This window comes from Eretmochelys imbricata, chromosome 1 (genome assembly GCF_965152235.1).
Source record: "Eretmochelys imbricata isolate rEreImb1 chromosome 1, rEreImb1.hap1, whole genome shotgun sequence".
Lineage (NCBI taxonomy): Eukaryota > Metazoa > Chordata > Testudines > Cheloniidae > Eretmochelys > Eretmochelys imbricata.
In genome coordinates this window covers 60,927,341-60,954,601 of record NC_135572.1, presented here as the reverse complement: position 1 = coordinate 60,954,601, position 27,261 = coordinate 60,927,341, and the positions used below count along the sequence as shown (strand labels likewise).

Sequence of the window (27,261 nt, the reverse complement as noted above, 5' to 3'; positions counted from 1 at the left end):
TCTACACTGGTGCTTTACAGCGCTGAAACTTGCTGCACTCACAGGGGTGCTTTTTCACATCCCATGAGCAAGAAAGTTGCAGTGCTGTAAATTGCCAGTGTAGACAAGCCCTTAGGATCTTATATGGCTCCCATCATCATAGTATCTGAGCACCTGACAATCCTTAACACATTTATCTTCACAAGAGCGTTGTCAGGTAAGGAAGTGCTATTATCTCATTTTCATCAATCATCATCATCACTCCCATAACCACATTGGTTGTTGGGGCACCGTCATTGATGAGGAATCGACCAATTGTCTCCACCCCTGATGATTGTGTGTCAGTGATGAGTATCCGCGAAGTCCATTCCTGTCCACTCTTATGTTGTCTGTCCATCTCTTCTTCTGTCTACCTCTTCTTCTCTTCCCCTCTACTGTGCCTTGGAGGATGATCTTGGATAGGCCAGATAATCTTGTTACATGGCCGTACCACTTCAGCTTGCACTTCTTCATGGTCGACAAGAGGTCTTCATATGACTCAGTGCATTGGGTGATGATGTTGTGGACCTCTTCACTAGTGACATGGTCGAAGTAGGAGATGCCCAGGATTTTACGGAAGTATCTCATCTCTACTACCTGTATTTTCCATTCAAGTTCTGCCGTAAGAGTCCATGTCTCACACGCATACAGAAAAACGAAGATGACCAGTGCATGCAGAACTTTCAGTTATTTTCCAGGGAGATGTTCTTATTCCTCCAAATTGGCTTTAGCTTTGGCACCACTGCTGTTTTCGCAGTTCTTGCCAGAATTTCTGCCTTTGATCCTTCATCAGTGATGATTTCCCCCAGATAATTAAACTGTTTCACTGTCTCCAGTTCTTGTCCACTGACAGGGATATGTGAGCTGACCCAGTCATGTTTGTTTGTCGTCAGCTTGGTTTTCTCTGCACTAATTTCAATGCCATATTTTGAGGAGGTTTCATCCAATCGTTTCACAAGGTTGGTAAATTCACCTTCGCTACCTGACAGGCCGGCAATGTCATCAGCAAACCAAAGATTTGAGATTGTTCGGCCCCCAGTGCTGACTGTCCATATGTGATCATCTATGGCATCAGTCATTATGCGTGCCATACTCAATGCCTTCTTGAAGTCAACAAAGATGGGATAGACATCCTGCTGGTGTTATAAGTACTTCTCACATAGAACACGAAGATTGAAAATCTGTTCTGTGATACTTCTTCCAGCACGAAGCCAGCTTGTTCTTCAGCAATGATATTCTCCATTTGTGGCTTCAATCTGTTCCATATGACTTTCAACATCACTTGGCTGGGATGGCTAATTAAGCTTATGGTCCAGTAATTTTGACACAATTGCCTTTCTTTGACAGAGTGATGATTAGTGACTATGTCCACGTGGAGGGCCACTCATTGGTCTGCCAGATCTTGTTGCAGATCTTGGTAAGTACATCTATTCCTATTTCTCCTCCGAATTTCATCAGTTCAGCTGGGATACTGTCAATACTTGTAGCCTTTCCATTCTTGAGTGATTTCACAGCTGTCTCCACTTCTTCATGCAGTGTTGGAAAGTCCTCCTCCTCTGTTGAATCTGGGCTGTCTAGGACACTAGGATCTCCATTTGTCTGGTGGTTTTATAGATCAGAGCAGTAATTTGTCCACCTATTGATGATGTCCCTTTCTTCTGTAAGACTGTTCTCTTCTTTGTCTTGAATTGTGTTAGCTTTTCAGATTTTTTACAGATAGGTAATGGAGGCACAGAGATGCTAAATGACTTGCCCAAGGTCACACACGAAACCTGTGGCAAAGCAGGGAATTGAACTCAGGTGTCTCAGGGGCTATATAGGGAATCTGTGGTGGGTACACTTTGGGCACTACCATGTACAATGCGCATGCATGTTAATATACATGTCAACCAGTGGAAAGTATTCTTGCTGTAGAAATGAACTCCTGTATTGTTATTATGTATGATAGAGTTTTAGCACTTATGCAAAGCTATTTCAACTCTTCCCATTAGTAGTGCATGATTACCAAGAGAGAAATTTTACCATACACCTCTGAGTTTGTACTATAAAATACATACTATGGCAACATGTAGCTCTGGAAAAGTGGCACTGAAGTAGTTAGTAAATCCATCCAGACTCATTGCAAGTTGCATCTGCATAGTTTGAAAGTCTTACCAATAATTACAAATTCATCGTCTGAGTCACTATCGCAGTGAAATCTACCGGCCTCATGATGTGATGGTGGATTTACTGATGAGCTGACCTGCAGCACAGCACAACCTTTAACAAAGAAAGTGATTCATTACTAAAAGAGTTTCATGGAGGGATTAATACATTTAGATCTGTGCACTATTTTAAACATTCTGTCACTGTCTTCTCCTCCCTCTCCATCAAACAAAAACCACACACTAAATGTAGAATGAGCTTTTAGGTTGTATGTTCTTTGGGGTAAGGGCTGTCATTTCTTTTGTATTTGTAAAGTGCCTAACACAATGGGGCCTGAGCTGATTGAAGCCTGTACTAACTACTGCAGTTATAAATATTTAATAGTAATGTGCTTCCCCACCCCGCACACTTCTACTTCAGTGATTTCCCCCCCAAGAAGTTACATCGTTTAGATTCATGTTATACAATGTATTAAAATTCCTTTTGGGACATGCCCATTTTACAAATTCATGTACTGTACAGTGTTACAATATCATAAGCCTTTGTTACCCTGACTCATACTACATGTGCACAAATACTGCTTGAGATTTCATCCTACTCAAATGTCTGCTGACTGATCCGTGAACTAATGAAGTAAGTTATAAATCAAATGATGACAGTCAGACTCCATATCCCGTAATATGAAAAAGGAAGATGAAGAAACCACACATTACAAATGTTGCACTTGAAGGTGGTGTTGGTTTTTTTTTTTTTTAAATCCTAACTTGACAGTTTCACTAACAAGGAACATGAACTACGATTTCTAGTGAATCACAGTCCAGCACAAAGAACTACATATATCCCCATGCACACTCCAAAGAGAGAGACAAACCATAAAAGATGCACAGATGTGAATGTTAAAGAAAAACTGGCAAGCATGGGAATAACTTGTAGAATCAAATTTATCAGGGATACATCTCATAGGACAGGGGAAGGCAAACTTTTTGGCCTGAGGGCCACATCGGGTTTCCAAAATTGTATGGAGGGCTGGTTAGGGGAGGCTGTGCCTCCCCCAACAGCCAGGCTTGGCCCAGCCCCCACCCCCTATCCAAACCCCCGCTGCTTCATGCCCCCTGACAGTCCCACCCCCCCCCCCGCGGGACTCCTGCCCCATCCAATCCCCCCTGTTCCCTGACAGCCCCCCCCAGGACCCCTGCCCCATCCACCCCTCCCTGTCCCCGACCCCCACCGCCGCATCCAACCCTTCCTCTCATTCCTGACTGCCCTGCCGGGATCCCTGCCCCATCCAACCACCCCTTCTCCTGACTGCCCCTGGAACCCCTGCCCCTGACTGCCCTCCACCGACGTTGGATCATATTAAAGAAGTTCTGTATTAAAATCACAAATGAGTTTGATTCCCCATAGTTTAAATTCCAGGGTATTACTAATTAAGAGGTCTCTTGGTTTTTGGTACTGTTTCTCTCCCTCTATGTGTGAAACTTGCAAGCTGCCAATTGTGTTAGTACATTCTAAGACAGAGTCTGTTCTCAAAGCAATTCTTTGTAAACAACTACTCACACAGAGAGAGAGAGACTCAAAGCAATACTCTGTAACAACAGAAACAGCACCCAGAAACTCCCCGCTCTTTTGTTGTATTCATCTCACTTTAACAATTGTGATTAAAATAGAGATAGAGGATGTATGTGGATGGATGCTTGGTGTGGTTAATAACTGAATGATCAGGGAGGTGCCAGCCTAAGAATCCAGTGTCCATCAGCCGAAGAAGGCGTCAAGTGGAAATAACAGAGGACCCCCGGAGGGCAGACTGGAATCCACCCAACAGCCTCAAGAATGGGAGAACCAAAGAACCAGATAACATCTGGCAGCATGGAGCCGTCAGGAATGTGACATCGGCTGATTGATTCAGCAACAGCATGATGAAGCAATTCCCATAGACAGGCATAGGAAGAAATTCCTATAAAAATGGACTCTAGAAAGTGAGAACTTTGGGGTCTGATTCTGCAAACCAACTTCCAGGAGCATCAGAGGAGCATCTGACAAGGCCCTGCTCCCTCCTCATGTCCAGGCCACCTGGCCAGTGGCTTGGAATGAGCAACTCTAAGGCCGGTAATTATGATAACAACCTTGTAGAATCTGTGTGTGTGAGTGTGTGTGAGAGAGTGAGTGTGTGTGTGTGAGAGAGAGAGTGTGTGTGTGTGAGAGAGAGAGAGAGAGAGAGAAAATAAATATGAGATTGAATGGAATGTTATAGCTATAACTAACTGCTTACTATGATTCTTTCTGTATTCACAATAAATGTGGTATTTTGCCTTTTCCCCTTTAATAAGATCCTGCTGGTTTTTATTTTGTTGGTATAACACCGACCCATCCAAACCCCCATCTCCTTCCTGATTGCCCCGCTGGGAACCCTGCCTCTATAAAACCCCCCTTCTGTTCCCCACCATCTGACCGCCCCAACCCCTATCCAGACCCCTTCCCCTGACCACCACTCCAAACTCCCCTGCCCTCTATTCAACCCTCACACCCCACCCCACCCCCACCGGTCCCTGACCCCTTACCGTGCTGCTTGGAGCACTGGTAGCTGCCCGGCTGGAGCCAGCCACACCACCACGCAGCACAGAGGTCATAGAATCATAGAGGTCATAGAATCATAGAATATCAGGGTTGGAAGGGACCTCAGGAGGTCATCTAGTCCAACCCCCTGCTCAAAGCAGGACCAATCCCCAATTTTTGCCAGAGATCGCAAATGGCCCCCTCAAGGATTGAACTCACAACCCTGGGTTTAGCAGGCCAGTGCTCAAACCACTGAGCTATCCCTCCCGCGTCAGGCAGCGGCTCTGCAGCTGCGCCTCCCGGCCAGAGCTCACTGGCAGCACAGCGAGCTGAGGCTGTGGGAGAGGGGGAACAGCGGGGGAGGGGACAGGGGCTAACCTCCCGGGCCAGGAGCTCAGGGGCTGGGCAGGACGGTCCCACGGGCCGCAGTTTGCCCACCTCTATCATAGGACAAGCGACCTTTTGTTTTTGAAGCCTGTCTGGGGAGTCAGCGAAGATTAGACAGGACAGGGAATTCACTTATGAGAAACACCCATCCCAACTCTTCCTGTAGGGTAATCGGGCAAAGACAGGCAAGAAGCGTTACATTATGGGCTAAAATGAAATAACTTACCTTCATAGCCACTGTCTGAAGAAGCAGAAGAAGCAGATTGTGTCTTTACTCTGGTACAAGAGGATATTTCTGAATCAGTCTGATAGCTGCCGAGCCATCCACTGGTTTCCTCTGCATTCCAGGGCTCTGCCTGTTGACTTAGGATACTGCACTTCATTTTCTCCAGAGATGCTATAATCATATCTGCAACCAAGAAGTGTGCATTCTCCTGGGCACAGAAAAGAGGAATGTTTATTACTAGTTTACTTATTAGTGTAATTAGTGTCAGCTTCTCTTCCCAACATTAACAAGCCAAGAATGCATACTTAAAGCATACGTGGCCTTTAATTTAAGAAGCTGCTGGAAATTAAAATAAAATAATGTGGGTAAGAGGTACAGTATCCAAGAAACTCAATTTATGTTGGTCTTAATGTTTTTAAAGAATATTTGTTGCATTTATTTTCTTTCCCTCTCTGAAATCAAAAGGAAGAAACTTCAAATGCTTAATTGAGTAGTCTCTTGGCAGGTGTGTATATTTAGGCATTTTTAAGGGCATATTCCCAAGATTACAACATAAATTTTAGTAAGCATATGTTAAACCATGTAGCATATTTACTAGGATTTAATTAAAGGAGTGAAGTATATATAGACACTTTAGTGTGCATATTAATTTTGAACTGGTGAGGTGCGGCAGGCTTTAATACTACTTTGAGATTCTCAGATGAGGGATGATAACAGAAGTGCAAAAGCACTTGCTTATCTCACTGACTTAATTCTTTAATGTTTGCAAGGTATAATTAACCCCATTTTACAGGTGGGAAAATGGAAACTTGCGTGACTAGCTCAAAAGATCACCCAGGAAGTTGTTGATAAAGCCAGGAATGGAACACAGATCCCCTGGCTCCCACTATGGAGTTGCTTGCTTGCATGCAACTTCAAGGTCCAATAAGAAAGCTCATTGCTTAAAAATACTCTCGGGGTCTAATGTTGCAACTTGTGAATGTAGATACCAAATAGTCCACTAACAAATTGAGTTAATGCTCTAAAAATGGCACCAGTTGTAATTACAACATTCTTCACAGCAGTGTAACGGGAAGCTGTAGTAATAAGCACTTAAATTATCATCACTTAAGAACAATTAAAAATGAAAACTACAGTAGAAATTTCTTCAACTTTTTGACCATCTTTAGGAGAAAGAGGTGAACAACAGATTTTATTTCTAAACAAGTCCAATAAAATGGCATTTCCCCAACAGTACAGGCCCTCACGTAACGTCTCAAGAAGTTCACATGGGTGCCTGAAGAAACTATCTTAAACTAAATGATGTTCGATTATCACCACTTCTTTTGTTAACAGTTTCCCACAGAAACCATTCAACAAGCTTTGGGACATACCATTAACAAAGGAAAGAAAATTAAACAGCCAATTTTTCCTGGAGGGGAAATACTGATACCAAGGTGATTCAGAGAAAGTTTGATGGATTCTCAATGGGGGTTAATACCAGGTCACTGGCAGATCTGAGAATACTTGTGCCATGTCCAATGGTTAAGAACTTGCCTGCAAGAGTTTGTGTTGCCAAGTGGGTTCTTGCATATTGAGGAACTTGTATAAGCAAACAGTCTCCATTTACGTGAACTCTGCTCTCACCCCTTTTTCGCCACCTTCCTTTTATACGCTGAGCTCCTTCCCTTTAGGAAACAGCTCAGGGTCATAGGAGAAAGGTGGAGAAGACCTATTAGGTCATCTATTCCCTCTCCCTCCCAGGGCAGGATTGTAACCTTCAGTACGTAGATTAGTGCTTTGTCCAATCTTCTACCAATTCCCATGGGAGACGACTCCGTTGTCTAATAGAGGTCAACTGTCAGGAAGTTCTCTCCTGATATTCATTCTAATTCCCCCCTCTTAGTTTTATCCCATTACTTCTAGTTAAACCCCTTGTACCATCCCTGGTGTCTGAACCCTTTAATAGTTGTTATATTCTCCCCTCTCCCTTTCATCATGACTGAGCTCTTTGATCTTTCCTCTAAGATGACAGCCTCCTGATCATTTGTGTAGAGGGGGCAGTGCTGCCTAGTGGACAGAGCACTGGATTGGAATTCAGGAGACCTCAGTTTTATTCCCTGCTTTGCCACTGATAGGCAGGGTGACAAAATGATGGGGTCTAAATTAGCTGCTACCACTCACAAAAGTGATCTTGGCGTCATTGTGGATAGTTCTCTGAAAACGTCTGCTAAAAATGCAGCAGCAGTCAAAAAAAGCTATCAGAATGTTAGGAACCATTAGAAGAGGGCTAGATAATAAGACATAATACATGATAATACTTCTATATAAATCCATGGCATGCCTACACCTTGAATACTGCATGCGGTTCTGGTCACCCCATCTAAAAAGATATATTAGAATTGGAAAAGGTACTGAAAAAGGCAACAAAAATGATTCGGTGTATGGAACAGCTTCCATATGAGGAGAGATTAAAAACTCTGGGACTTTTCCACTTGGAAAAGAGATGACTAGGAGGGAATATGATTGAGGTCTATAAAATCTTGACTGGTGTGGATAAAGTGAATAAGGAAGTGTTATTTACTCCTTCACATAACACTAGCACAAAACAAATCCTGTGCTATACTTTCACAGAATAGCATGAAATAATGTAGATAAAATGGAGGTTTAGGAAAGGGGAAAACATTGTTTGGAAAATGTTTGGAATGAAAAGGGAGTATCTTTAAAGTATTATACTCCCTGAAGTGAGTGAAAGGAGGGTGTGTAGAAGGGGCAATATTGAAAAGCTTGGGCTGAATTTTAATTTGTACAAATGCTCATCCTAAAACAGAATAAAAAAAGAAAAACAGCAAGTTGTAAAAGACTAATTTTGGCATCACTAAAGTTTGTTCTTCTAAAGCCAATCAGACGGAATCAGTTCTACGTAGACTGACTAGCAAACAATCAAGTGTAATTATTCATAAGTGATTATTCTGCACTAGAATATTGGCACAATAGATCCATAACTGCAATGCTCTCACCTTCTCCACATCTACAGGAAGCATGAAGATATCCTGCAAGGAACGGTTCAAGGAAATAGCTCCTATGCTTAAATCTGAAGTAGCACCTGTAGGTGTAACAATAAGCATTACTATTAGTTATGTGTTTCTTTGCACTAGCCACAATATGTTAAGTGCTTTCCAAGAGAAAAACTTACCCTTGTTTTCCAAAACTGTCAAGGGCATTGGGGGGGGGGGGGGGAGGTCGCAGGGAGGGAGGAGGAAGGAATTGTCAAAGGTAGAGACAGTTTGAGGGACCATGGTCTTTTGAAAATACAAACAGTACTTAACTTATCCAGGCAACCTGGAGAAAGTATGTCAAGTTTAGGGGAAACAAAGCTTAAATACACTGCAACACATAACTTCATTGTAAACCTGCCTCAGAAGTCTAAGCAAAGCCCAAAGCTGTTCATTTAGTACGCTAATCAAGCACATAAAATACCAGCGCACTGAACTACAAATAAACGAGTGTGGACCCGAGCAGTTAAGAAAAGCCACATGGAAAAGCCTGGGTACTCAATATGCTACCCATGCGCTATTACAGTAAGCATGTGGAAAGTTAATGCTGCTCAGAACTGTTAGCCACTGGCTGGAAGATAAGACTCATGCTAGCACAATACAGGTTTCAGTGGGTGTCTAATCATACAGGGGCCAGCTGCAGACAATGTGGGCATTGGTTTCATATGAATGCAAGAAGCTCAGAAAAGTTTGCTGTATATTTCCATACGTCCTGAATCCCTACTGCATGTTAGCATATGTAGGACCACCATACGTAGAGATGCAGCATTTCTCGTTTTACAGTGTAGCAGCTGCCATTTTTACAGTGCTCACTGGTGATTTTGCTGAATATGGAAAACAAAAGCACCATCTCATCCCTTTCAGCACCTTTTTATGATAGAGCAGAGCATACATTTGTTTCTCTACAGCTCGAGTACCTACACTCAATCACATAAACATGATGTGCTGGAATGGGTCTTAATTCTTGTTGAAATTAAAGCCTCGCCTTCATTAAAATTAGTTGGTTCATATTCTAATATTTTATATTAAATCCCTAAGAACCACTACTACAAGAAATTAGCCAACTAATATTGGCAAGATAGAGGAGCAAGGGGATAGTTTATACAGTCACAACAAAATATATATCAAGGAGCATATGATAATAAAACCTGTGCTTAACACCACCTTGACCACTTCGCTTGTATATTGTTTCTCTCTTCCCTACCTTGCATGTATTGACTTGTTTCAGTAAAAAAGACTTTGGGGCAGGGCCTGGCTTCTTATATACTCACACAGCATCTGGCACGTTCTGGGTATACTGCAATATGAAATGATTTAGAACATCCAGATGACAAGCAAATGGTCTGTCTTTTTCAAACTAGACCCTCTCCACCATAGACTTTCTGCTTAAAATGATAAACTATAATGAACAGAGAGAGACTCCCAAAAACACATAAGAATAGTTTATGCAAGTCACCCCCTCCAGCTAATTAGCACTGAACATTTCTCAATACGTTAATCATTTTTATTTGGCTATAATTGGACACTTCACCTTGAATCGTCCTTTAGAATATGTGTTAACTAGAATATGTGCTAACTACTTATGCTAAACTATCTGTTTGATCTTGTATTTAGCTGTGACACAGTAAGTTTCCCAGACCTGAAGAAGAGCTCTGTAAGTTCCAAAGCTTGTCTCTCTCATCAATCACAAGTTGGTCCAATAAAGATATTACCTCACCCAGCCTTGTCTGTCTGGGACCCACACAGCTACAACAACACTGCATACACACACTGAAGATAAAGTAATCCTGTCCTCCCCATCTTACTTCAAAAGGGTTCCCCATTTCCCTCCTGAAGGAGCTTAGTTAGGATAAGGTGGGGGAAGACAAAAAGACCAAACACGGGATCACACTAAGAGTGCGTACTTTCCTTTTTAGAAGTCTGCCTTCTCATTCAAGTTTTAACTCAACCAAGGTTCACCAAAACATTTGATTAAATTTAAAACAATCTAAAAATTTTACTTCCTTTTCAGATTGTATCATCTTTGGAGCCTCCACTTACATCTGCAACAGATCACTGTATGCACCATTTCAGTATGAGTGAGCTAGCTGTACTTTGTAGCTACCAAGAAGGATAAGCGTCCACCTGCCTAGTCAGGTGGAGGTGTGGAAGGAGAGAACTGTGGTGCGCACACAGTCTGTAGGAGGAAGCTTGGTGGGGCCTGACAGCAACGTGTGACAGATAAAACTGTATGCAGTGTGGCAGCCATGTGGGTCCCAGGATATCAGAGAGAGAAGGTGGGTGAGATAATATCTTTTATTGGACCCACTTCTGTTAGTGAAAGAGAGAGAGAGAAAGAAGGTGGTCCAATAAAAGAAATTACCTCACACCCTTGGACAAAATTGTCAGTTTGTTTGCTAGGCACTGTGCATCGCTGCTCTAACCATGTTGGGGTCTGGGAAAGGACACTTCAGACAGTCACATTAGGAAACTGGTTATTCTGAGTAACCTAGGCAAAAAATTAAAGCTAAAGGGAAGTAACAGCCATTTTGCTTGCCACACAACCATCACCTCAAAGACCAGGAAAAGCAATTCATTTAAACAGTTACCTAGCAAAGGTAGAGATTTGAATTTCAAATTAAACTGTACTGAAGTCATGGGGGTAAGGGGGACCTTAGTGTGGCCCTTTTTAAACAGAGATTATTGGAGAGGTCCTTAGAGGAAGTTTCATAGGATAAGTAGAAACAGTTTCATAGTTAAAAAGTAAATTCCATTAAAAAACAGTTTGTCTGGATTTAAACATCAAGGCTTGTTGGATCATATTAAAGAAGTTCTGTCTTAAAAACCACAAATGAGTTTGATTCCCCATAATTTAAATTCCAGGGTATTACTAATTAAGAGGTCTCTTGGTTTTTGGTCTCTTGGTTTTACTGTTTCTCTCCCTCTCTGTGTGAAACTTACAAGTTGCTAATTGTGTTAGTACATCCTAAAACAGAGTCTGTTCTCAAAGCAATACTCTGTAACAACAACTACTCACACAGAGAGAGAGACTCAAAGCAATACTCTAACAACAGAAAACAGCACCCAGAGACTCCCCACCCTTTTGTTGTATTAACAATTGTGATTAAAATAGAGATAGAGGATGTATGTGGATGGATGCTTGGTGTGGTTAATAACTGAATGATCAGGGAGGTGCCAGCCTAAGAATCCAGTGTCCATCAGCCGAAGAAGGCATCAAGTGGAAACAACCAGACCTCCGGAGGGTAGGCTGGAATCCACCCAACAGCCTCAAGAATGGGAGAACTAAAGAACAAGATAACATCTGGCAGCATGGAGCCATCAGGAATGTGACATCTGCTGATTGATTCAGCAACAGCATGATGAAGCAATTCCCATAGACTGGCATAGGAAGAAATTCCTATAAAAATGGACTCTAGAAAGTGAGAACTTTGGGGTCTGATTTTGCAAACCAACTTCCAGGAGCATCAGATGAACACCTGACAAGGCCCCGCTCCCTCCTCGTGTCCAGGCCACCTGGCCAGTGGCTTGGCATGTGCAATTCTAAGGCTAGTAACTATGATAACAACCTTGCAGAACCTGTGTGTGTGTATGAATGAATGAATGAATGTGTGAATAAATATGAAATTGAATGGAATGTTATAGCTATAATTAACTGCTTACTATGATTCTTTCTGTATTCACAATAAATGTGGCATTTTACCTTATTCCCTTTAATAAGATCCTGCTGGTTTTTATTTTATTGGTATAACAGGCTTTCATTTTCCAGGTTTTTTCCTTAGCAGAAGGAGACAAGGCAGCAGGAATCACACCAACATTTAAATGGTGGGGGTGGATTTGAGAGAGGGACAATGCTTGTTTTCAGGTAAGAATCTAACTGACAATTAATAGAATGCCAAAGAGAAAACACTCTAGTATAATTCCCACTCTAAAATTAAGCAGTTCATGTCTGGTCGTTTGGCTTCCTGTTCCCTTCTACTGTCCCTTCTCCTGCCTCAGTGCAATTTCACAGTCACAGCTCCAGTGAGGGAAGAAGATATCTCATACCACTCTCTGCCCTAAGCCACTAGCCAGTGGTTTAACTGGCTGAAGAGAGGAGCAGAGGCCTGAAGTTGAGGATTCTGGAAGTTGCATGATCTCTGAGATGGCACAGTAAGTTTAAAGCTCTAAGCATAGTATAAAGAATCAAAGCAAATGGCAAATTTTAAAATCAAGACTGGCTTTAAAAAAAAAAAAGATATGCTCTAGGAATTATTTTGGAGAAGTTCTCTGGCCTGTGTCACACAGGAGGTCAGACTAGATGATCACAGTGGTTCCTTTTGGCTTTGGAATCTAGGAATCTATTTTCTTTGCCAGAGCTGAATGAGGTGCCTGCCCCCACAAAAAAAAAAAAATCTCTCAGGTTTAACAAAATAAAGTCCCTAATCCTTGAATGATCTTTTTTCAAACTTGGCCCAGTCCACATTCTGACTGACACCCATTGGTTGTGAAGGAACCTAACCACTGAATCCCATGTGCTTCGAAGCCCCCTTCCCCTCCTCTTGCCCCCAAGGCACCACCTGCCCTGGGCAGGGGACCTGGGAGGCAGGGACACAGGCCAGGGGCTGCTCAAACCACCCAGTGTCAGTGCATTCATTTCGGTGATGTTGGCCAACCTAATACTTTCAAATTATGATTTGTAAGCAAAGTCTAAATGAGCTCTCCCTGATAGCTAGTGATGAAGTAGCGACTGGGGGCGGAAGGGGGGGCATCAGGAGCAGACTATATTTACATTCACACCTAATCTACCTAGGTATCCAGCAAACAGAGCTGTGTTGCCCAAGTGATAGATTTTGGCAGGGGTTGGGTTACAAATCACTTGAATGCAGGGGGGAGGAGGGGGGAGGAGGAGTAATGAAATGTTGTTGTTCTTATTGTATGAGTAAAGGGCAGTAGAACTGTACTTAGCCTCTGCTGACTGAGGGCATCGAGAGAGGCTGGGGACAGTTGTTTTGCTTGATGGTTTGCCTGAGTCACAAGTACTATTTGACCTGCCCCTCTCCACTGTTTAAAGACTGAGCTGATTAGGCTCCATGGATAGTCTCTTGTTTTGTTAAGTGACCACTACAGTTGAAATCACTGATAATCAGGTCTAAGTGCTTAAACCTGCAGTGGAGACAGTGTTTCTGTAGAAGAGATGGACCAGTCTGCACTAGCAGTGAGGTTCCCCCACTGAGAGCTCAACTGAAATGACTGAGAGCTTGTGGAACCTCAAGAGACCAACTGGCAGAGGTCACAGTGGCACATGGCAGCAGAAGGTGATAGTGCAGGGTCATTGACAACAGAGCAATGGAGTGAACGGTGGCACAACGAACAACAGTGACCAGAGCGAATAGTGAGCAGCTGGAGGAACGAGCAAGGTGCCTTCTTTGCCCCCACCTGGGAGGTGAACTCATGTGAAAGCACCTCTGAACTCTGAGTCTCCACTGACCCAGGACAACACCAATGAGTGCTAATGAGGCTGTTAAGAATGCTGGAGACACAACACAGTTCATGCAAACAAACATGGCTCTGGCATCATACTTTCTATTTAAGCAAGAGATACCACACACTACAGACTGGAGGCCAATGTTAAGTGCATTGTCACTTGTTCATCCTGAAGCTGAACACTGGTTCTGAACAAGACCAGCAAATGCTCACTATCTTTCTGCAAGAAACTCATCTGACTGGCTAGAAGCATGTGGTGCAACACTGAAAGACTCAACAGTTGAAAAAGTGAAGAACTCTCTCACCACATTCAAAAAAATTATATACATGGCTGATGAATGCACCAATGCAAATGGGCATCAAGTATTAAGTCATTGTGTACATTATCTTGATGACTGTGGTAGGCCAGTAGATGCATTTCTAGATGTTCAAGTTATAGAAGACACACTGGCTTCATCTGTGACAACCCACATCTTAGAAGAGTTAAATGCTTCTCAATTGGACCCCAAACAGATGGCTGCTTGTGCATTTGATGGAGCTGCAAACTTCTCTGGAAGACATGGTGGAGTACAAGCTTTGCTTAGAGAAAAGTGTAACCCTAATCTCTCCTATACACACTGTAGAGGCCCTCTACTCCAACTAGTGCTTGTACGAGCTGCAGACTCTTCAAGAGACATTTAAAAAGCTACACATTTAATGTCTTCATTATATTCTTTTTTCGGCAAGAGTCCAAAAAGACTGAATACCTTGGAAAATATAGAAGATACAGTGGGACTGAAGTTCAAATTAGTCCAACCTGGGAAAACCCTCTGGCTTTCTCATGAACGATCCTTGGCTGTTGTCTTAAAATTACTCCAGCCGTTATTACTGGCTTTGGAAAGTATCTACGAAGATGGGATGGATCTAAGTAGTGAGGCTGGTGGATTACTTTTGCTACTACATTCAGAGAAGACTATTGCTATTCTCTCTTTTGTAAGTCTACTGTTGAAACCACTTGGGTTATTAAACAATGTCATCCAGGCATCTGCTTCAATAGTAGTAGATCTTTGTCCAGCAATAGAAGCTACATTTGTATCAGAGAACTATTCATTGGAAAAGTACTGGAAGAAGCAAAGGCTTCAGTCCAGAAGTTGACTAATGAAGGCATTTATATTGAATTCTTAAGTGAAGAGGACAAGAGGTGTTTGTTAAGAAAACTGAAAAAGTACACAGACATGAGTCTTAAAAATCTACAACAGCGACTTCTAGATTCTACTCAACCTCTAGGTAGCTTTTACGGATCCCTGTCCTATAAAACACCGACAGTTGAGTGGTGTGAGGCACTACCAGCAATGGGGCTGCCATGTGCTCAGGACAGAATAGAGAATTTGAACAGAGTGGAATATCATTCAACGAATGAATGAACATTTGACTTCAACTTCTTTTTTTATCATCACTAGTGGCTCGACTTGATCTTTATGCTATGTTTCCTGGGATGAAAGAAGTAGGAAGTCATCTCTTGCTACTTCCAGTCACAACAGCTATAGTTGAGCGTTCTTTTTCATCATTGAATAGCATTTTGTGTTCTGAAAGAAGTCACCTTCTGCCTGATCATGTGAATGAACTAATGGGCATATCAACGGAAGGAATGGAAGTACCAGACATACGAGAAGCCACCAAAGTTGAACGCATTGCATTCAAGAAGTTCATTAACAGAGTTGTGCAAAATTATAACAAGAAACCAAGAAGGATGTAGATGTAGTGCTTCATAGAAGGCTTGAGTAGCCAACTTTAATTTGCGTGAGGATTTTAAAACATGATTTAAATCTAATAAAATGGTCATGAAACATTTTTCAGTTTTTACTATGGTGCCATACAGCCTACCTTCACCCTCACAGTCTCCCCCCTCATTGGTCCTCCCCCCCCCGGTAAATTCAAACACCCCCCGCCCCCCCCCAAATTTCAATTCCTGGGGAAAACACTGCTGCCCCCTGTGGCCCATGCTTGGCTGCCTGCCCGCCTGGCGCTCCGGGGCTGGGTGGGGTGCTCGGGTGGCCTGGGGCTGGTGAGAGGGTGACTCTGGGCTCCAGCGGGGGAAGCGGGGAGAAGGGGTGGGCCGGACAAGCCCCCGATTCACCCGCCGCCCATGTCTAAGCCCTTCCTTTGTATGTGGGACTGCCTCCCCCGGACTCTGGAACCAGCATCTCAGACCTCCTGAGCCCCCAAGTTGCTGACACTCCCTCAGAATTCCACCTACTCTCTGGTCATTCTTGGCTTTTAGTTTAATCCCTTTGCGGACAACATGGCAGAAAGGCAAGGAACACAGGTTCAGCAAAGGAGTGTTTTAAGCACAGTCACTTTACTTTAACAAGCAATAGAAAATTATATATCTTTGCAAAACAACAAATGTCCTTGGGGGATGGGGGGAGGAGGGAGAGAGACAGAGACACACACACACACACACCCATCCCCAATCTTATCTCATCCTTCTGAGAATCAAAGGTATGCTCAGCATTCAGGCTAGGTAAAGAGTCCCTCCTTCCCTCCCTCTCTCCCCCCCCACCTCCAGATATTCTTGCAAGTGGTAGTGAATGGCCCTGCTCCACTGAGAAACACCCCTTCTTAAATACAGTCTGTGCTTTTTTCACAGGTGCCCAAACTGAGACATTCCAGCCCCTTCCTCCCATCAGACTTCTGAGTAGAAAGTTCATTATTCAATGGGATTGGGTGCAGTTGGAAGACAGTCAAAGTTGATTATCTGAGGGCTTTTAAATCATAGTAATTCAACAAGGTGTCAAGCATCTTTCCTGGGCTGGACACCTGTCTGGAATGCAGTGCAACAGACTGGCCTTGACAACATTTTTCCAGCACAGAATGCAAAACTGTAGTCAGCACACAGAATGGAAGAGATTGCAAAAACAGAAGTCATAATTTGACAAAGACTATCCCACTATGCATGATAGGTAGAGCCCTGTGTGGATACAAAATTTGTATCCGCATCCGATCCACAATCTGCAAAAATGGTCCACATATATACACATCTACATCCACAGATATGGATATCCATGGATTTGCAGGGCTCAAATGATAGGACCCTAGCACCTCTGAGAACTAAATGATGGGGGTGAAATCAGGATCTACAGCAATATTAACACAGGCAAGGACATTTTTAGAGTGTTTACTTCATCTCTATCCACACCTCCCCCCTCAACCCATTCTGGCATTTGTTTTCCAGGTGACCACTACACTAGCCAACATCATCAGACTCATGAGACATGCCACAAGCTTCCATCGTTTGCAATAAGACAGATGGTTCCAAGCAACTTTAATGCATAACAATCCCTGGCAACAGTTTGGAGACTTGGCCAGGATTAAACTATCCAGACCTGCATGACTAGCTGTACTTGATTACAAACATGGGCGTAGTTTGTTTCTTCCCTTCTCTATTCTGGACAGGATCCAAATCATTGTGCTTGGTTCAATGAACAAAGCACCTAACTGGAGCAAACCACAATCATCACGGCCACATTAATCAACAGCTCAGTGTTTATGAAACTATATGTCTCAAATAACTAGGTATTGTTAAAAGTCCCTGATCCTGCAATGGGGTCTGCCCATTTAGGAGCTCACTGCAGGATCAAGACACTTTTTGAATTAACATGACATTAGCCATTTACAGGTGAGAGAGACTAGCAGGGCCAGCTCGAGGTCTTTTGCCACCCCAAGGTCCGGAACGCCACCCCTTGAAAAGTGCCACCCCGAGCACGTGCTGGTACGTAGAGCCGGCCCTGTGAACTAGAGTACTGAGGGGTGGAGCCACAGAGTCTGTCAACTGTGCAATGTTGATTTTAGAGTAACAAAAACAGAAACAAATGCGTTTAAGGGGTTTTTTTGGGTGGTGGGGGAGCATTTATTTATGATACCCGGGCAGCCTGATTTTGCCCTCCCTTACACCAGAAATTCACACCGTCTCAACCTTATGGTTCCTGGATGACTGAGAAGCTAATACAATTAGGGTATCAGATATCAATGAAAGGAAACCCAATTCACTGAGGGCTGGGGATGACTTTTACTCACATTGTTACCTTTTGTTTATGTCAACATCTATTTAATCCAAAATGCCTGACAAACTATTGAACTGAAAGCATTTTTGGTGACGATTCAGCACCTACACCATTTCATTTAATAACTGAAGACCTGATCCAAAGTCCACTGAAGTTAATTGGAGTCTTCATTAGCTCCAATGGGTTTTGGAGCAGGCCTTGAGGGAATGCCCAGTCCATGTTTTTGGGTTCTCAGAGCCCTTTAGCAAGACAGAGTACAAAAGATTTGACATTCCTGAGATTTCTAAGGTAAAAACAGAAAAAATTTTGAAGAGAAAAAAGCCTTTCGTTCAAGCCTTTTTTCTAATCATAAAGAAGGGGAAGAGAGCACAAACCCCCCCAATCCCTCCACCTTCAGGTCTCCTTTAAGTAGAAGCCAAATCATTTACTACTATTTTAGTTATTTGTATTAAGAGTAGCAGACAGATGTCTTAACTGAGATTGGGCCCCATTGTGCTAGGCACTGTACAAACACATGAGAAGAGACCGTCCTTGCTGCAAAGAGCAGCTCACTATCTAAAGAACAATACAGACAAAAGATGAGAGGGGAAACAGGGGCATGAAGCAACTTGGCCAAACACACACACAAGACCAGTGGCCGAGACAGAAAGAGATTCAGGTCTGACTACTAGTTCAGTGCCATGACCACTAGACTAGACCAGTGGTTTTCAAAACTTTTTATCTGGGGACACAGTTGAAGAAAATTGTTGATGCTTGTGACCCAACAGAGCTGGGGATGAGGGGTTTGGGGCATGGGAGGGGGTCAGGGCTCCAGGTGCAGGCTCTAAGGTGGGGCCAGGGATGAGGGGTTTGGGGTGTAGGAAGGGGTTCCATGTTTGTGGGGGCTCAGGACTGGGGCAGGGGATTGGTGTTGCGGGGTTGGGGCGCTGACTTACCTCCGGCAGCTCCCAGTCAGCGGCACAGCCGGGGTGCAGAGGCAGGCTTCTCGCCTGTCCTGGCACTGTGGACCACCTGAAGAGGCCAGCAGCAGGTCTGGCTCCTAGGCAGAGGTGCACAAGCAGCTCCGCACGGCTCTCGCCCGCACGCACCACCACCACCCCCCACAGTGGAGCCGGTGCTCGGAGTGGGGACAGCGCGCAGAGCCCCTTGGCCCCCAGCCCAGAAGTCAGATCTGCTGCTGGCCGATTCCAAGGCGCAGTCCGGTGTCAGAACAGGTAGGCACTAGCCTGCCTTAGCTGGACAGCACCGCTGACAGGACTTTTAACATCTTGGTCAGCGGTGCTGACCAGAGCAACCCAGTGCCTTACATGCTGCGACCCAATACTGGGTCATGACCCGAACTTTAAAAAAATGCTGGATTAGACCATGCCATCTCCCCTAATGTCACTATTTGTCCTGCACCTTGATAATAGAGAACTTTATTTTCCATTGATGACAATCTGGGACTGTACTCTTCATATGACTAAACAAACAAAAACTGAAACTTATCAGCAATGTTGCTCACACTGTATTTAGAACAAGGGGCTCCTGCAAAACTCTTCTCCCTGATCCTGTTTATGTGCTCACAAAGAATAGTGTGGAGTATCTGATGAGAAAATAGATTCCTATAAAACATAAGTTCTTTATCGTAACAATTCCAGGAGGTGATGCCCCAGAACAAGCAAACTTACTATATGCACTTTCACAGGAATGAATATGGTGGTGGTGTTTTTTTAAGGAACAAAATATGAGTATGTTGCAAATACAGCACAGTGTTAAGATTTACATCATTTGAAGGAGGTGGATGACAAATGAAGAGCTTTTGGTGTAAGTCTGAAGATACGATCCCTTTGAGGATACCTGCCTTTTGGTGAAATCTGGTCTATTCCAAAAGCAAAAAATATATATATTCTGCGGAAGGTATAAGTCAACTCTGGCATAGGATGATACAGCAGTACCCAGAGAGGAGATGAATTCCCATCAGAGTCAGGGAAATCACCCCTCTTTCTTGTGTGCAATTTGGCGTCAAACATAATAAGGGTCTTCCAGGAATCCCCTCCAGCACATCATTCAACCATTAGCTAAAGCAAAAAATGCCAAGATTTACTTTATTTGCTTTTAGCATAAGGGAAATTCTGAGATAAGATAAAGTGGGGTAGTAGTCTCTTAAGTTACATTATCTGCATTATTAGAGTTAAATGACTTATGTTCTATTAGAGATTCAGTACTAAATTAGAATCTTTATCATTCTTATAAAAAGAAAATAGCAGAGACACCCCCTAGCATGTGTTCAGAGTCTCACTGATTAGTTTGTCCCCAGAGAACAGCTATTCTTAATTTGTTATTCCTCCATCTTTACTCTGTCCCATTCCAAGGCCTGGATTACACTATAAAGTTAGGTTGACCCAGCTACGTCGCTCAAGGATGGGAAAAATCCACACCTGAGTGGTATAGTTAAGCCAACCTAACTCTTGATGTAGACAGCGCTACGTTGATGGAAGAATTCTTTGGTTGATATAGCTGCCACCTGTTGGGGAGGTGGATTATCTATGGCAACAGGAGAACCCCTCCCATCAGAGTAGGTAGTGTCTACACCGTAGCGTTTCAAGTGTAGACAGCCCCAAGTGGCAGTGTTTGCGTAGTCAGTTATATCACCACAGTGAAACCAGTTTCATTTGGGTCTATCCATTAGTACTACAAAAGTCTTACCTGGAAAAGGTTTGGAAGTGATTAAATGAAAGTTACCTTGCTGATCAGAGGGCGCTGACTGTGAACGCGGGTGGAAAGCATTGCTGCCCTCATCTCTGAGTGGCATGGGTTCCAAAGTCTCAGAATTTCTAAATGCTGCTGACAGCTCATTAGCTGTTGAATCTGGAGAGATTCCTTTAAAAGGCAAAGGGTGGTCTGGTGAACTTGAAGAGTTTTTAAGTTCTTTTTCTGAACACATAATAGCAGAGTTTGTCAATGATGTGACAGTGCCTCCAGTTAATGTCACTTGAGTAAAGTAATCACATTTCAGAGGAGACATTTCCAAGCGGGATGAGCTATTTAACGCCGAAGTGATGGAGCTTCTGCCAGGATAAAGTGGGCATGATGAGGAAACCAGTGAAGATTTAGAAGAACTACACTGAGTATTATCCCAAGATGCCTTATGCCTCATAAATCTAACATCCATTTGTGTAGAAGCAATATTGTGATGTGTATAGTCTGTGTCACTGTCATCATTAGAATCACCATCGGTACTCTCCTCCCAGTGTTCCATATCGCTGTCTGGATCTTCAGTTGTCTGCAATACAGTTTTCTCTGGTAGTGAAGATGGTTTAATACCAGATGTATTTAGAACAGATGCAAGAATTTCTTTGATAGCTGCAGTACTGTCCAGGAATGATCTAAAATTTCCTGCATGCCCAATCACTGCTGGCCTTGAGTACTCATCTGTTTAGGAAAAGTAATGGATTGAGAGGTTAGGAAATCATCAAAAAAAGGTTACTAGTTACAGCACGAATAGAGAACACCTCCAATGGAAAAAAAAAAAAATTCCAAACAAAACCCCCAACACCACTTCCACTGGAAGGTTAGGGATCTTGTCTCCTGCAACCAGGAAATGTTTCTATTGTTGATCAATCATAGATAATCATCAACAGTAAAAGTAAGCCATTCCTAGCCAAGCATGTATAATCAGTAAACATTTTGTCATAAATATAAAGGGAAGGGTAAACACCTTTAAAATCCCTCCTGGCCCAAGGGAAAAACCCTTTCACCTGTAAAGGGTTAAGAAGCTAAGATAACCTTGCTGGCACGTGACCAAAATGACCAATGAGGAGACAAGATACTTTCAAAGCTGGGGTGGCCGGGGTGGGGTGGGGGGAAGGACGACAAAGGTTCTCTCTGTCTGTGTGATGCTTTTGCCGGCAACAGAACAGGAATTAGATAGAGTTCCCAGAAGTCACCTACTACAGGACAGGCCTAACAAAGAAAATAACAGAATGCCACTAGCCGTCACCTTCAGCCCCCAACTAAAACCCCTCCAACACATTATCAAGGATCTACAACCTATCCTGAAGGATGACCCAACACTCTCACAAATCTTGGGAGACAGGCCAGTCCTTGCCTACAGACAACCCCCAACCTGAAGCGAATACTCACCAGCAACCACGTACCACACAACAGAACCACTAACCCAGGAACCTATCCTTGCAACAAAGCCCGTTGCCAACTGTGCCCACATATCTATTCAGGGGACACCATCACAGGGCCTAATCACATCAGCCACACTATCAGAGGCTCGTTCACCTGCACATCCACCAATGTGATATATGCCATCATGTGCCACCAATGCCCCTCTGCCATGTACATTGGTCAAACTGGACAGTCTCTACGTAAAAGAATAAATGGACACAAATCAGATGTCAAGAATCATAACATTCATAAACCAGTCGGAGAACACTTCAATCTCTCTGGTCATGCGATTACAGACATGAAAATTGTGATATTACAACAGAAAAACTTCAAAATCAGACTCCAGCGAGAGACTGCTGGAATTCATTTGCAAATTGGATACAATTAACTTAGAATAGAGACTGGGAGTGGCTAAGTTATTATGCAAGGTAACCTATTTCCCCTTGTTCCCCCCCACCCCCGGTTCCTCAGACGTTCTTGTTAAACCCTGGATTTGTGCTGGAAATGGCCCACCTTGATTATCATACACATTGTAAGGAGAGTGATCACTTTACATAAGCTATTACCAGCAGGAAAAAGTGGGGTGGGGGGGAGAGAAAACCTTTTGTAGTGATAAACACCCATTTTTTCATGGTTTGTGTGTATAAAAACATCTTCATCGGATGCATACTGTGGAAAATACAGAAGTGAGCTGTAGCTCACGAAAGCTTATGCTCAAATAAATTGGTTAGTCTCTAAGGTGCCACAAGTACTCCTTTTCTTTTTGCGAATACAGACTAACATGGCTGTTACTCTGAAACCTAGCTAGATATACGTTAGATTCTGTTTTGTTTAACTGGCTGAGAAAATAAGCTATGCTGAATGAAATATAGTTTTTGTGTTTTTGTGTCTTTTTGTAACTTAAGGTTTTGCCTAGAGGGATTCTCTATGTTTTGAATCTGATTACCCTGTAAGGTATTTACCATCCTGATTTTACAGAGGTGATTCTTTTACTTTTTCTTCTATTAAAATTCTTCTTTTAAGAACCTGATTGCTTTTTCATTGTTCTTAAGATTCAGGGGTTTGGGTCTGTGTTCACCTATGCAAATTGGTGAGGATTTTTATCAAACCTTCCCTGGGAAAGGGAGTGTAGGGGGGAAAGATATTTCCAAGCGGGCTCTTTCCCTGTTATATATCTGTTAGACGCTTAGTATTGACAGCAATAAAGTCCAAGGGAAAAAAGAAAATAGTTTGTACCTTGGGGAAGTTTTAACCTAAGCTGGTAAAAATAAGCTTAGGGGGTTTTCATGCAGGTCCCCACGTCTGTACCCTAGAGTTCAGAGTGGGGAAGGAACCTTGACATGGTGGCAGCGAGGTTATCCTAGCTTCTTAACCCTTAACAGGTGAAAGGGTTTTTCCTCTGGCCAGGAGGGATTTTAAAGGTGTTTACCCTTCCCTTTACGATACATTTAAACTGTGGTTGGTTGTCCCAATATGTTCCCATGTGTCATTTTTGGAAACTACATGTGAGCTGAAAAGAAAGAGCCTTCAGGAAATCCTGAACAGGGGAAAAACAAACAACAAAAACCACACACACAATGCTCCAGTCCTTACACTATCTCCTGCATTAAGGCAAGAATGGAACTTAACAGTTTAGCAAGGCAGAAGAATACAGATTACTACAAAAGGCAGAGGAGTCATACAGTATACATTGTGTCAAAAAAGAACATGAAGTGCTAGAGTCTTCACCAAGCCATTGAAACTCACTGGCAGGACTTAGGCTGGTCTACACTACAGACTTATGTCAATATAACTGTGTTGCTCAGGGGTATGGAATATTCACATCCCTTAGCAATGCAGTTATACTAACTTAACCCCCTGTACAGACAGCACTATGTCAACATAGCTACTGTCTACTGGGGGGATGGAGTACCTATGCTGATGGGAGAAGTTCTCCCTCTACAACCACTGCAGCACTATAAGTGTAGACAACCAGGCAAGAAAGATTCCCGCTAAACAAAGAGGGTAATGAAAGGTGTAATATTTAGAATTTAAACTTTCATTTATATTCTTTACAGTTGCAAATGTCATTTTTACAAAGGCACTTATTGAGTCTGCAAATAGATGGAAACAAGCACCAAGTTGAGATCTTTATAAGGAATTATTTTTGAAGAATAAAATATGACAGAATCCACTCCACTTAAAAAAAAAAGAAAAGAAAGAAAAAAAAAGCAGCAATGGATACCTACAGAGTACTTTTACAAGAACCTTCACATTTCTGATGTGCTTTCTTTCATAGAAAAAATTACCTTTCTTGAAGCACTTCCCCACTCACTGATACTCCTGCTGGATCCAGACAAGATCCCAGCTGGTGGGGACAAAAAGCAAGGGCATATGATGCTTTCACTGCAGCCAGCCTTCCCACTCATTCATACTCCTGCTGGATCCAGAGGAAACAACGACCGGAAAGTATGGGCCCAATACTGGCTCAGCTAGCTTAGCACAGGTTAAAGACTACACTGCTCAGCCTACACCAAATTTTAGAATGTGTTCCTTTCAATCCCAGACAAGACAAGGCCAGAATTACCATGAAACCATTATTCAGAATGGCAGCAGCATTTTGTCTGGACCCTTAACAAATAACTAACACAGAGAGTTCCTTGGAAGGAATCAAAAGCTCTATATGCTACAATTTCACAATTTTAAGTGAATTACTGCAAAGTTGGAGGTCAACAGAACAGAGAAGAATTTGGTTAAGATTTTTAAAAGCAGGTCTGACATCATGAGTATGATGTACTAGTATGCACTGCAATCAATTACTACAAATTATGGAATTGTAGAACCAGACACATTTCTTCATCAAGAAATTTAGCAAAAACTTACCATCAGTCATTAAATGAAGGGCCTTGTCATGTGGTGGATGTTACGAGATAAGTTATCAGACCTCACATGACAAAGAAATGGGCATGTGTCTCATTGAAGGCAGATAAGTTGATTGTGAAAGTCTGAGAATAGGTGCAAACAGCAAGATTCATATCCAGAGCAAAGGGCGATTTATTAGGACCAGAGGGAATGCCAAGTACCACAAGCGGAACAGAGTGGCAAGTCTGGGAGACCTTTGTCCAAGAGTTGTCTCCTTGGACATTGTCAGGAAATGAATCTCAACTAAAAACAACTGGCAACAAATCTCACTAAGGCCCACTCAACTGGGAGCCAGTATGTGCTGGAATTGTTTGTTAGATAAGAGAGTTTACTAATTTAGGGACTCTAAGAAAACTCCTAGCCACTTTCCTCAGCCTAGCAGCCTCAATATTGTAAAAGCACTTCTCAGAAGAGAAATCTAAGGTGCATCTGAAAAACTGCTAAACATTAATGAACTGATCCCACTGCTTGCGGAAATCACACGTTGCTAGTGATTTGTTCCTTAAGCAGCATAGACTCAAAGAGACAGGGACTGAAAGCTAAAAGACTTTCAAAAAAGGGCAATACAGTAGAACCGCAGAGTTACAAACACCAGAGTTATGAACTGACCAGTTAACCACCCACCTCATTTGGAACCGGAAGTACACAATCTAGCAGCAGCAGAGACATACACACAAAAGCAAATACAGTACAGTACTGTGTTAAATAAAGGGAAAGCAGCATTTTTCTTCTGCCTAGTAAAGTTTCAAAGCTGTATTAATTCAACGTTCACTTGTAAACTTTTGAAAGAACCACAATAGCGTTTTGTTCAGAGTTGCAAACATTTCTGAGTTACAAACAGCCTCCATTCCTGAGATGTTCATAACGCTGAGGTTCTACTATACTTGTATTTGTTTTCCGGGGGGGGCCGGGGGGGGGCATAGTTTGATAACTTTAATAGGTTGCACTTGCATGTCTCTCTCCCCATATACACATCATCCTCCATATAAGACAAAATATTCAAAATACAGCCTCTCCTCTACCTCTGACTCTTTTGCCAGTCTTTCCAATCACAAGTTCTGCCTGCCAACCCCCAGCCCTGGCTCACCCCCCAACAGCCTCTTCCTCTAATCTGGCTTTTGTACTGTGGAGCATCTCAGTTGAAAATCCCAATGACCAGACTGACTTCCTCCACTATAAATTCGTTCTCTCTTCCTTCAGTTCTGCCATCATCCTAAGTAAACAGTTCTACTTATCCAATTTAATTGAATCCCACACTCACAATCCTAGTGCTTTTTTGCCATCTTTGATTCACTCCTCAAACCTTCTCCTCCTCCCTCTACTTCTTGCCCCATATAGAATCTCACCAATTTCTTCCAAGAGAAAATTAACTACATATGGCATGGCCTTACCCTTTCCCTCCTACAGCTCTCTCCATCTTCTCCTCTGTAACAGATGTAGGTTTTTGCCTGCTCACCTCCCCCACTCTCTCCACTTCCATGAGTAACCTCACCCTATCCCATCTTCTGGTAGCCCTTGCCCTCACTCATCTCCTTCCTTACTCTTCTCCTTAACCTCTCAATCTCACTGGTTCTTTCCGCTCACAATACAAACATGCTTTAGTCTCTCCCATCCTTCAACCCATTTTCCTCTCCAACTACTGCCCCATCTCCCTTCCCCGGTTCATCTCTAAACTCATTGAACCTGCTGTCTGTACAATTGCTGTCTGGAGCTCCTCTCCCGCAATTCCATCCCAAGACCTTTTCAAGTCTGGTTTTTGCTCCTTGCACTCCACTGAAACCTTTCTCAAAGTCTCTAGTGGCCTCTTCTTAGCCAAATCTCAGAACTAGCACTCCATCCTCATTCTCCTTGGCCTGTCAGAAGCAGTATCGGATTTAGAATTAGTGGGGCTCCGTGTGCAGCTTCATTTTCAGGACCCAGCCAAGAAAAATAACATGCTCTCTTATCTCCTCCCCCACCCCACTCCATTTTTCATTCTTTCTTTCTTCATCCTCCTCTTATATTATAAGTAATGGGAAGTAAATGAAAATAAAGTGAGGAACCTTGATTGGGGCAGGGGGTTGGGGTGCAGGAGGTGGTGGGGGGGGCAGGCACTGGGAGGAAGTTTGGGTGCTGGGTGTAGGCACTCGGCTGGGGCAGGAATGTGGAAAGAGGGATGAGGGCTCTGGCAGGAAGTTTGGGTCTGGGCTCTGGGCTGGGGCAGGGGGTTGGGGGCTCTGGGCTGGGGCAGGGGTACAGGAGGGGAGTAGGGGGCAATGCTTACCTTGGACGGTGCGGCTCCCAAAAGCGACTGGTGCACACATCCCTCTGGCAGAGGCTCCTAGGTTGGGGG

General features: G+C 43.2%; 1 protein-coding gene across 2 annotated transcripts in view; it reads right to left on the bottom strand.

Annotated features, from left to right (window-relative positions):
• RUBCNL (rubicon like autophagy enhancer) overlaps positions 1-27,261 on the bottom strand; it is a 51,403-nt gene that overhangs the window by 10,651 nt on the left and 13,491 nt on the right. For both annotated transcript variants that reach the window (XM_077811558.1, XM_077811566.1), the window contains 4 exons: positions 20,595-21,284; positions 8,329-8,414; positions 5,330-5,537; positions 2,173-2,277 (listed from right to left, as the gene is read on the bottom strand). In XM_077811558.1, the coding sequence (XP_077667684.1) occupies positions 2,173-2,277; positions 5,330-5,537; positions 8,329-8,414; positions 20,595-21,284 (1,089 nt within the window). The remainder of the gene's footprint in view (positions 1-2,172; positions 2,278-5,329; positions 5,538-8,328; positions 8,415-20,594; positions 21,285-27,261) is intronic.